The sequence below is a fragment of the Aythya fuligula genome, chromosome 3 (assembly GCF_009819795.1).
Source record: "Aythya fuligula isolate bAytFul2 chromosome 3, bAytFul2.pri, whole genome shotgun sequence".
Lineage (NCBI taxonomy): Eukaryota > Metazoa > Chordata > Aves > Anseriformes > Anatidae > Aythya > Aythya fuligula.
Window position 1 is genome coordinate 69,113,729 of NC_045561.1, and position 12,817 is coordinate 69,126,545.

General features: G+C 42.0%; 1 protein-coding gene across 1 annotated transcript in view; it reads right to left on the reverse strand.

The window, feature by feature from the left end:
• Positions 1–12,817, reverse strand: part of PREP (prolyl endopeptidase) — a 99,726-nt gene that overhangs the window by 46,651 nt on the left and 40,258 nt on the right. Inside the window, exon 8 of the mRNA XM_032184251.1 lies at positions 5,327–5,518. Coding sequence (XP_032040142.1) covers positions 5,327–5,518 — 192 coding nt within the window. The remainder of the gene's footprint in view (positions 1–5,326; positions 5,519–12,817) is intronic.

Here is a 12,817-nt window from a genome sequence, read left to right on the forward strand (position 1 = left end):
CCTTGTCCTTTGCACTGCAGCAGATTTCTTCCTTTCTGCCATACCTCTGTGCTAGCTGTCCCCACAGTGTACTTCCTCAAGGCCCTAAGACGGAAGTTCATATACGTGCTCCTCAGAATACCCATGCAAACCTTCATTTGCTTTAGTTTGAACACAAAAATCCCCAGTGTGGAATATGGGTATTTTAGGAGACTACACAGGGTAATGGAATGCACAAGTCTCCCAACAGAGATAAACACAAGGGACTGATCACACCTATACACATCTTTGTCATTCAGGATTAGTTAGCAATTTTGTGACTACTTGGTTCAGACTTTCTCTCCTGATTTTGCTACAGCACCAAACGACAGTTATCTCTAAATACATTTGATGATTCTGGGTGCTTACCATCTTCCAGTAAAACCTATATGCAGAAGAATCAAATATAATCTGAAAGACTGCCTGTTGTACACAATGCCGTGCTTTGGATTGCTTTGGATTTGTGATGACAATAGGGGTGATAACAGGGGGATGTTCCAGCTGGTGCAGAGCAGTGCTCGCACAGAGATGAGGCCTCTCCTGCTCCTGGTGCTGCCCGGCCAGCGAGGAGGCTGGTGGTGCCCCAGGAGCTGGGAGGGGACACGGCCAGGACAGCTGGCCCAGGCTGCCCAAAGGGATGTCCCACACCATGTGGTGCTGTGCTCAGCGACAGCAGCTGGGGGAAAGGAGGAGGCAGGGGGGATGTTGGGGTGATGGTGTTTGTCTTCCCAAGGAGCCGTGCTGCAGGGTGAGCCCTGTCCTCCTGGAGATGGCTGAGCCCCTGCCTGCTGGTGGGAAGCAGCAAATGGATTCCTTGTTCTGCTGCATTTGTGTGTGGCTTTTGCTTTGCCTAGTGAGCTGTCTTGGTTTCAGCCCATGAGGTCTGGCACTCTTACCTCTCCAGTTATTTCCCCCATCCCACCCCGGGGTAGTGAGTGAGCGGCTGTGTGGGGCCGAGCAGCCTGCTGGAGTTAAACCACAATAGAAGAAAGCATCTTGCATGGACCATGTTTTAGGTATGCAGATATCTGCAAGGTACAGGAGTACTGCTAGCTCTGCCCATGCTTGTTAAATGGCTGAGATTCCAGGAAATGAATGAGGTCACTTACCTGATCTATGACACATTCCAGAATACTTAGTATTTCTTAGCACTTCCTACTCAGGAGATCTACTATATTTTTAAATTGTCACAGCTACATATATATATGGATATAATTGGATAAAGCTGTGCGTTACTACTACTTTCAAGATGCCCTGCTCCACAGGTACTGGGAACTTTTGAGGAACTGGGAACTTTCTCAAAAAAAAACAAAAAACAAAAAACAAACAACTTTCTAAAGAACACAGGTTTGTCCGATACCTGAGGACCTGGGTCCAAGTGCCCATAATGATCATGATGCAGTCACAGCTTGATAGCTGCCTTTTAACTAATCGAGCACACCCAGTTGCAGCTCTGTGGTCATTTAAATCACTAACTCAACATTAGACATGAACCTCACCTATGGGTCAGTTTTAGACTCCTTGAAAATTAAAACACTTTATAAACAAACTCCAAAGGTGGGGGGAAAATGAGCCAAGACGTCCTCAGGCTCTTCTTTAAATTTCATTTTAAAATAGATATCATTTATTTCTTCCCCTCAACTCTCAGAGTAGAGATCTAAATTTACCTCAACTCTGTGTGAAGTCCCTGCTGAGAGTTGTAAAATGATCAGCCTCATTGTAGGAAAATGCTTCCCCCTCCCTGTATTTCCCAAATTACCTCATTTCTAAACAGTCCTAAAAACAAAACTGTCAAAGTCAATATAAAAATATATATATATTTAGAAGAGTATGTTGATGAAACCAAACAACATTCACATGGTTTCGCAAGCAAGTATATTTATTTATTGGTTAAATCACATTAGCTATAGCATGTTCCCTAAGAATGCATTTTAACACTTTGTGGAATTTATTTTCACCATTAATGGAAACTAGAAGAATTTTATCACTCGTAGTTTCTAATTTATTAATCATAAATAGAATTTATTTCTGTATGTGCATGGTGCTGCTTTTCTGAAACTGAATCCGTTAACACACAGAAACGAAGATCATGCTAGAATAGGAGGCTTTGAGCAGAGTAACTATATATTCCAGTAAAAGTACGAAGATACATTTGTGACCTAGAGGATCACTGACTACAACGTTTAGAATGAAATTCTAATACAGCTAAGGACATTTGGGTAAACAATCGTCCCCACATATGGAAAACTGGACAAGAAGCATTTACCCTTTGAATCGCTGCTGTCCTAGCTTTTGCAGAAGGATCTTCATTACAGTCATCTCTGGATCACACAAAATCAAATTCCCTTGACTGCAAGGCTTTCAAGACAATGAATTATTAACTGCCTTCTGCTATAATTATGTCTTTCCAAACCAAATCTTGGAAAGATTAAAACAAAATGACAGAGACTGGTTTGCTTGTTGACTTTGAGTGTGAACACACATTTTTTGTTGGTGGTGGTTTTTGTGTGTTCTAATTTATTCAGGCGGTAACCTCCTGAAAATGATAAAACTCCCTTACCTTGGAGCAGAGAATACAACATTGATTTGCAACTGTGAGCCACAAAAAAGTAAGCAAACAGATCAAATTTACTGTAGCACTAACTCTGAGATTTACTTATAATGCATCTTCCTATAAAGATGTTTTCATTTGCTCATTTAACACAACTCCTTTATGTGCCACCCCAAAACGCTGAAGAGAAACACGTGCATATGATTGCCTACTCTGGCTCCAAATTCAAATACAGTAGAAGCCTGATGATAACATAATGGACTCCTGAAAGTCACTGGGATGTTTTCATGTGACAGATTATATTTGCCTTCAAGTATGTAAGAACTGAATGACCGTTGTGTTTATAGTCTGAAGGCCAGTGCCCTCAGAAAATCCATTTATCTGAACTTTTGATTCTCTAACTGCAGCACTTGTTATGTTTATACAAGTCAAGACTGCCACGTATAATCCATTACAGGAGCGTTGCATACATTCTGTACATATACATACATATGTGCACAAACACGAACTTTGTCGTTAGAATGAAAACAAAATGGAGTTTGAGCTAAATATCACATTGTAGTTAAGAACAGATATGTTTCTAGGAAGGAACATATAGCTAGTGCCTATATAACCACTGCTCAGTGCTCCTAGGCTGCCCTAGACCACATCTCAGGTAAATCCATAGCCAGTAAACATTTCATGCCAATCACATTTCTTTCCCATTTTATTTGGAAGTGCCATCCCCAAGTCAATTTTTCAACTTTGTCCCTTTTTATAAATCGCTGTATAAACCTAAAAATGGCTTTATGGACTGTCAGCAAATTTGCATGCAATCAGAAACTAGACTTGAAAGTAATTTTTCGCTTTTACTTATTCTTTATGATCTGCCTACGGCTTCAAAGGTACTTCATTTAAAATCCAGATTGTTCCTGATTCAGAGTTCACAATCTTAAGAAGATTTGTTTTTCATTAAGTTCTGTTTGCTACTTTTGTGTTTAGCAAAAAGTTGGCTGCACTCAAAACCCCAGCTGTTTGCAACATCACTACAGTTCTGGATGTAGAATAGAATAACAGAATATCCAGAGTTGGAAGGGACCCACGAGGATCATTGAGTCCAAACCCCTGGCTCTACACAGGACCACCCAAAAACCAGACCAAGTGTAAGAGACTGTTGTTCAAACACTTCTTGAACTCCATCAGGCTCGGTGCCGTGCCCACTGCCCTGGGGAGCCTGTCCCAGTGCCCAACCACCTCTGGGTGCAGACCTTTTCCCTAACCCCCAGCCTAACCCTCCCCTGTCCCAGCTCCATGCCGTCCCCTCGGGTCCTGTCACTGTCCCCAGAGAGCAGAGCTCAGCGCCTGCCCCTCCGCTCCCCTCGTGAGGGAGCTGCAGGCCGCCATGAGGCCTCCCCTCAGCCTGCTCTGCTTGGGGCTAAGCGCACCAAGGCACCTCAGCCACTCCTCATATGTCTTGCTCTTTAGACCCTTCACCATCTTTGTTACCCTCCTCTGGATGCACTCCAATAGTTTTTATATCCTCCTTATATTGTGGCGCCCCAAACTGCACTCAGTACTCGAGGTGAGGCTGCCCCAGAGCAGAGTAGAGTAGGACATGCTCTATAGGTGCCTCATTTTCCCTCACAAATCTCTTATATGAGACAGATGGCACAGGGGCTAGCCAGCCAGCTTTTGATTATCTAAGAACCTACCAAACATTGTGTTATAATAGCTTTAGTCTCCATTTATATCATACTGGAGATGCAGCCTGCCTAGTCTGTGGCAGAAATCAGAGGACACATTGCAGAAAATGAGATTATTTTTAGAGGTCCTGGAAAGATCTTGAGAGGAATTTGAAATAGTAGCCAAATAGATTTGTCTTAGTGAGAAAAGACAGAAGTTACTGCATATACACTTATCAATCATATACACAGAGAATTCTGCTCATTCTAAAAAACAGCTCTTCACTGGAGAAGTAACAGACAATGAATGAGTGGAGCTGTATAAAGAAGGATTAATAAAAAATAAACGCTGAGTCTTTTTGCATAGCTGTAATTATGCTACTCAGATAAATCATAGTTATATCTTGCACTGTCTGGAGAATAGACTACATAAATGTACACAAAGCATTTGTTAAAAAAATAGCTCAAGGGAGATTTTTCTGTATTATCTGAAACTAATTCAAGTACTAAGTTTTAATATAATTTTCCCCCAAATGATGAGATTAAGAAAAACCCTAATGCTGAAACTTCTTTCAGAACATTTATCATAATACATCCTTTATTTTATCAAAATCTTTTATGTTTTGAATGTTTTGAACTCGTTTTTACAGTCAGAAAATTCTTTTTTCAAGTGGTGCCTACTCCTCTTATCCTAGGAACAACAGATAAACCTGTTTCTGACCAGTTCTGTTCAACGTGCTACACTTCTACGCTTGCTGTTTTCCTTCTTTCTGATTACAAAGCACCCCTTGCTGTAATTCTTGGCTGTCTAGTAAACATTTACTACATTGACACAAAGCAGGAAAATACTTTCCCCTCATTTCCTACAAACACAAGGACAGATGAAGTGACTTCACTATGGCCACACAGGATGTTAGAGAGCAAGAAACAGAATTTGGATCTCTCATGTCTCAGGCAAGCCTTAATTGCAAGCAAACATGTCAAATCCTAAACAGAATTTAAACACAATAAAAAAAGTAACAAGGTCTGTACAAGATCATTCAAGAGACTAATGACTGAATTAGTCTGAAGAGTCTTACTTGACATAAACTCTTACCTAGAACATCTCTTTCATGTTCAGGGATGAGAACTTTCCATTTGGATTCCTCTGGGTCACTGAAGTCAATGTTGATTAACCGGTAATTTGGAGAATGACGATTTGTCTTGAAGGTGAAAACTGTTCCTTCATTGGTGACATACTCATACTCAGCCTCGAAGTTATCTATCAGCTTCACCCAATGAAGAATTCCTGCAAGATCAAACACATGGAGCAAATTCTTCACCTACTGAAACAAATATTTTTATTTTATTTTTTAACACCTGAGAGCAAAGTCTTCCCAACAATTGCTGTAGGCTCTTCCTCCAGCAAGAGCACTGACCAGAAGGGGCACAGCTATGAGAAGGGCTGAATATGTACTAAAGCTTATGAAGAATTGGCCAGTTTAATAGGTTGCAGAGGAAAAATGCCAGATCATGGACATGTTAACACATTGGTTTTGAGGAATTTCTAGTTAAACTCATGCATAGTACTGACAGAACCATGGCCGACTTTTCATCAGCTTTCTTATGGGGCTGCTGGAAAGCTCAGATATTCACTGTGCAGACACTTCTACCACACTGTCTGCCCTGAAGCCAACAATGCTGAGTGCATGAGGGTCTTGGCAACAGAGCTCACCAGCCCCCACTTACATGGATTTCTTGGAATTGAGAGTTACGGCTGAGCCAAAGAACTCTGCAATACGCTTTCAAGCTCAATTCTACTAAATAGCTTTTTTTTTTTTTTTTTAAATAGTACTTAACCATAAAAGAAGTTGTTTTCTTTCTGAAAAGTTATTTTTTCTTGAAGCACAAAGTTTTCCATCTTCCCTGAAAGCACCGAATTTTCCACAGAATAGAAATGACGATAATTGAATTGAGTATAATAAACTTAAGAATAAAGCCTTTCCCTGTCAATTCAGAGATGATGTTTCTGGAATGTTATGCTACAAATGCTTGTCACCACCACCAAGAAGGACAACACGCAGTTAGCTAAACTGTTAACTAGGTTTGTCGAGAATGATATTGCATTTCCCCCTATCAACCTTCTAGAGTATCATACCCATTAATATACATGCATACTGCTTAAATATGAATTGCTTCAGCTTATTTGTTCTCTCTTTCGCAGTCTTAGTATTGACAAAACCAAGAGTTAGGAGTGAAAGACTACACTATTTATTCACATTTTACTGTTTTGAAATAGGTTTAGAGGGTCGCAGAAAGAAAAAGAAGCAAGGCTATATCAGGTATTTAATATGCCTGTTATAGCTACAACGCAAGCCATCAGCCAAATGTATTATCATAAGAACTGTGCATTAGCTATGCAAAAAACAAACAAACAACAAAAAAAAAAACAAACAAAAAAACAAGCCAGTCCTTACTGATGAGAGAAACTGAAGCCTTACCATCTGAAAACAGTTGCCCACTCCCTGCCTCACCCCTAAAGCTAAAGGTTGGTTCCTTGCTTTTTAAGTCGAAACAAACAAACTGTGCATAAACCTGTTGTTGAAAGTCCACAATATAATGTTTGCTTCCATAAAACAACATGATTACTTTATAATATTAAAAAATGAGCAAAAAAATAGAATTAGATCATAGCTGAGCTATAACTGCTCTAAGGAATAATTGAGGAAGGAGTGGGATGGCATTTTAAACCCATTAAATGCAATAAGGTCTAGTACATTCATGAAGTTCAGATCTCTTAATTGCTGTTTCAGTTTAAGGAAAATTTCCCTGCCTCTTCATGTAAACTAAGGAATTAGCCAATTAAATTCTCCTTTTTAATACTACTGCAATACAAACTTTCCAGATAATCCTGTCAACGTAGTATTCTGTCTGAGTGAACCAATTTCATGTGAAATTTTGATTTTTCACTGAGGTCCAAAGATTCATTCTTCTCAAGAGATTTCATGCTGAAGAAAAATCCTGCTAAAGAAAGTCCCTCAAGTTCCATAGAAAATATGTGCTTTGATGCCCATGAAACAGAAAATCCAGACTATATCCAAGTCTGATGTACACCTGCAAAACTGTTCAAAGATCTCAAATCAATGCACAAGTGTTTTGGTAAATAAAAAGTTAATTGCAGAGTAACACTATAAAAATATTATTATATTTTAGTATCTGACAGAATGAAACCGTTCTACTAAGGAAGAACAAACCTTCATAAAAAGGAATCCCAAGACCGTTGAAAAAAATCATTTTTTTTATGGTAAATACACAGAGTAGCTGCAGTCCACACAGTCACAACAAAAATTATATCCCATAGAGAAAAAGGACAACACTGTTACATTAGCGATTTACATTGCTGCCTTGCAACTCATTCATCCACTCCCAAGTGAACAGTCAGCACACGGCGAGAGGGTTGATATTCTACAGGGAGACACTAAAATGTTATTACAAAAATCAAGAGCATTCATCTTGTTAAAGTGGATGTTATATAGTCCTTGGAAGACAAATGCTGCAGATGAATTACCTCTAAACCATTGTCTCACTGAAGTGGTTAATTACATCAGTATCTGCTCTGAGTTAAGAGCCAGTAACAGGGCAACTACAAGAAGCTGAAAGGGAAAGTTACATCCATTTCTTTGGCTACTGTACAGATTAGTACTTCTTGTACTTTCTCGGTGAGAGGAAGAAACCCTTTGCATTGAGATGTGTCAGCCATAGAAGTGTATCCTTATGGCTGGCTGCAGCTGATCCAGATGTGGCGTACAACTGAAATGCACATCCTAGGATTGCCTGGGATTGCTCCGTCTTGCTCTCCTTTGAGCGAGGACTAACAGCTTGCTGACCAGCACGGGGAGTTTACTGGGCTGAAAAATGACTTGGGGTGGGGGAACATTTATTAGGTGGCTGAGCTCCTCCTGGCTGCTGATACCCAGATCTCACCAATGCCAGCACGAGGGTGGGGGCAGCTGTAGTCGCATGGTCTGCAGCACGGCACCACACCATTGGGAGCAGCCCGACCATGCAGCTGAGTTCATCTAGCATCTCTTCAGTACCTGAGAGGAGCTGTCCTTCACCCCACTGCTGTTCACTCATCTGCCCTAGTAGGGAGCTGCTTCAAATCATTAAGTGACCAAAACCACCTGTGCTACAAAATAAAGTTTTCTCTTTTGTTGCCTGCACCAGCTCACTGCTAGAGCAGAGGAGCACGAACATTTACAAGGCAGCCAGTATGCATGAGGCAGCAACAAAGAGGCAGAGGATCACAAACATTTTTCATTACCAATGAGTGATAAGATAAGCTTGACTGCAGAATGCTGCCCCTGCCCATTTCGCCCTCCTCCTCCATCAGCATGTCTCCACTTTCACGCTTGGTTCGGCATTTGCCTGAGTGAATAGTAAAGCTCATTAAATTAGTTAACCTAGAAGAAAATTAATTTCTCTGTTCTACAGGAGACAGTTGTTTGTTTGTTTTGTTTTTTTTTCCCCTGACAGATTAGCAAATGCAATCACCCGCTCATAGGGTGAGACAGAAGATGCTGATTGACTTGAATGGAGGGGACAGCAGCAGGTAATGCCCGTGCATGTGAAGACAGATGGGACATCTCTCTTTCAGGGCAGCAACTGCTTAGGCTGGCTCTGTCTCAAACCTCTCTCTGTACTGTCTCTCCAGTACCCAAAGCACCCAGGCGATCAGACAAAATACATTGTTATTGAAGACAGGATGCTACACCAGGAGGTGAGTCTGTTTGAATGAACATAAAGTGTGAAGCATTCCTTGTCAAAGATTTTTTTTTTTTGTTATTGTCAGGAATGATTCTGTGTGAATAAGTCTACAGGTCTGCCTAGACAGGGAGACATGCATTCCTGATTTAAACTCAGTGCAAGCAAATTAAGTGTAACTCTTTTTTTTTTTTTTAATGTATTTTGTTGTAGTGGGTTTACGTGGCAAGGTTTTGGTAGCAGGGGGCTATAGGGGTGGTTTCTGTGAGAAAGATCTAGAAGCTGCCCCATGTTTGGGAAGGGCCCCATTGTTTTCCAGATCTGAGCCAATAAGCGATGTTGTTTGCGCCTCTGTGAGAGCATATTTAAGACAGGGAAAAAAACGCTGTGCCAGACAGCAGCCGGGAGAGTCAAGGGAGTGAGAAAACAGCCTTGCACCAAGGTCAGTGTAGAAGGAGGGGGAGAGGTGCTCCAGGCGCCGGAGCAGAAGTCCCCTGCGGCCTGTGGTGAGGACCATGGTGAAGCAGGATGTCCCCCTGCAGCCCATGGAGTACCACGGTGGAGCAGGGTTCCACGCTGCAGCCCGTGGAGGAGACCACGGTGGAGCAGGTGGCCCTGCACCGATGGAGGCTGCCGCCTGTGGAAGACCCCTGCCGGAGCAGATTCCGGGCCGGACCTGTAGCCCGTGGAGAGGAGACCACGCAGGAGCAGGTGACCTGGCAGGAGCTGCTGCCCGTAGGGGAGCCAGGTTGGAGCAGTTTTCTCCTGAGGGATGGACCCCGTGGTACGGACCCATATCTGGAGCAGTTCTGGAAGAGCTGCTGCCTGTGGGAAGCTCACGCCGGATCAGTTCATCAAGGACTGCATCCCGTGGGTGGGACCCCACAGCACAGGGGACGAGAGCGACCGAGAAGGAGCGGCAGAGAAGAAGTGCTGTAGACTGACCATAACCCCCATTCCCCCGTGCCGCTCGGGGGGAGGAGGTGGAAGAGGGTGGATAGGGGGAAGGTGCTTTTGTTTTTTTTTTTTCCTTTGTTTTCTCACTTCTCTCGCTTGGCAATAAATCTTACTATCTCCTTATGCCGAGTCTGTTTTGCCCGTTACAATAATTATTGCGTGATTTTCTCGTCCTTATCTCAATCCTTGAGCCCTTTTCACATATTTTCTCCCCATTCCTCTTTGAGGAGGGGGAGTGAGAGAGCAGCTGTGGTGGAGCTCGGCTGCCCACTCGAGCGGAACCACGACATTTGTTTACACATGTGACTGATTACATGTGACTATGGAAAGCATCTGCATGCAGCTTTTACCTGGCTTGAATTCAAGATGATTCTGCAGCAACTGGTCAAACACTCAAAGGTGTGGCCAAATTTGTACTGCAGACCTTAGGCAGCACTCATTTCCTTACAGCATATTCACTATCCACAGGTAATAACAGAGCACACTGTTACAGGAGCTGAACAAGCAGGGCTGATAGCTGTTATCCAAAGCACCATCAGAAGGGGATGTTCCAGTGATCAGAGGTAACCAGAAAAGCAGTTTCGCATGCCGTGCAGATATAGGAAAGCGTGCTTGGCCATGGAGGACCCACATTATAACTATTGCTGGAAGAAGAACAAAGATGACTACACCAGAAGAGATGGGAAACAAAGCCTCCCCAGCCACTTGTTGCAGCACAAAGTCACATGTATTGATTTCCAAGGGACCTGAGAAAGTCAATGAAGATATCAATGAACACGCAGCAGTAGACAAAGAAGTGTATGCCTTACTGAGGGGCATAAAGCTGAAGATACAGGGACATGAACTACATAGTTTCTCTAAGACAAGGCAACCTGGTCTAGAGGCAGCTGAAATATCCTTGTTTCAGATTCAAACCCAGAACAAAGAGCCTTTAAGCAAGAGAAAGAGAAGCACATATATAAATTATGAGTTTAAAAAGCCCTCCAAAAGCAACTTGTATCAAAACCTGTAATTAAAAAACAAGTTCTTGATAAAGATTTGCTCTTTTAATTAGCAACCTTCTGAGAACATGCCTTTGAGAAGAGCCATTGAAAAGTGGCATTTGTAGTCCAGGCTCCCTTATCCTTAACACCAAATCCATTGAAGACTCAAGATCTTAATCTACATGAGCATGCAGTGGAGACAGATTTATTATGTATGGAAAAAGCATAAGGCTGAAGCCCTTCCTAGTTCTTTGTATACTGCTGCTATAACCTAATCCTCTTCTCTGCCAGTCCTTCCAGTAAAACACATTGCTGAAGAGCTATAGATGCTTTTGCATACATATTTTACCAGACTGCTATCCATGATGAGTAACTGCATCACAATAGGAACTGAGGGGGGACACAGGATTTATAACCTTTAGTTGATGGTCAGTAAAAGATGTGCCACGTTGCAGAAAGTCATAATCCTACAGAGCTGAGCCCTCTTCAGCAATATTTAGAACGATAACAACCTAGAGTGTACAGGCAGGATTTTTAAACAAAATTTTCAGATCAATGAAAACAAAAGGGAAACAATATCAGTAAGCAGCACGGATTCAATCCTCAGCAAGCCTCTGAACACAGCAAAACGTTCAGTGGTCTGCTAAGGGCTCTCTGTATGATGAAGCAGTTTTGTGGCCGACTGATGAAAACTACAGTGGAAGGAAAAACTAATTTGAACAAACTGTGATTATAACAGCAAGAATGATCACAGAGAGCCTGCTGTCAACCCTCTTTGAAAAAGACAGAGAGCTTGAGAGTCACTGTTCATCAGTTAGCAAATGTTCTCAATAATTCCTTCTGTATTTCATGGTTCATGGAAAGGCCAAACAATCCATTTGCAGCAAATAACCTCCTGACTGTGCTGGCTGCAGACAAGGTTTACTGATCAGCTAATGGTAGTTTTTCATCTGACATTACAAAAATCCCTCTCATTCAGCCCTTTTCACGTACGCTAGCAGTCAAAGTTATCAGGTAAAGATATAAATGCTAATTTCCATTAAATTATAATCCATCCCACATTATGTCAATTACATTTTTTGTAAGATGGATAGTTTTTCTGGAAACAGGGGAGTGCTGAGAATGAATGATTAGGGAACCAGGTGAACCACGAGCTTTGGTTTGGAATGAAGGGATAGGCATTTTATCTGAAAGAGTTATGCCAAATTTCGTTACGACATATGCACTATGTAGGCAAACTTCTACTCAAGGAAAGATCATGATTTTTCAACTCTTAGATTTTATTCTTAGTTGAAATAATCAAACAACTTTTGAAAGGAGTTGGTGAAAGGTGAAATGCATTCCAAACAACTGGTAAATGCTATCAAAATTATTTCAGTTTAGAAATTAGACCTGTAGCTAAGTTGGAGGCTCTGTTTTAAAGGCTGAAGATAACCGTTTGTTGTTGTTGTTGTAAAACCCAAGCCACCATACCGATGTCAATCTCCTGCTTCCTGCTTCTTATGTCAGCAGCTGGGATCAACTATGCATCTTCACTGGATTTGTACTTTCCAACTGCTGGAGACTTCTGTTCAGAAACACTCTGAAATGATAAGTTAGCTCCCTAGCTCTATTGTGGTTCTGAGACATCAGGCTTTGCTCTACCAGTAACTTTCTTACAGAAAGAAAACAATTAAAATAACCACAACCCATCAACTATAAAACCTAAGAGGATGGCAGATTATGCTTGTGTGTACCCAGAGTACTGTGTTGTTTTGGGCCCCTTGCTACAAGAAGGACATGGAGGTGCTCGAGTGGGTGCAGAGAAGGGCGACGAAGCTGGTGAGGGGTCTGGAGAACAAGTCTTATGAGGAGTGGCTGAGGGAGCTGGGCTTGTTCAGCCTGGAGAAAAGGAGGCTCAGGGG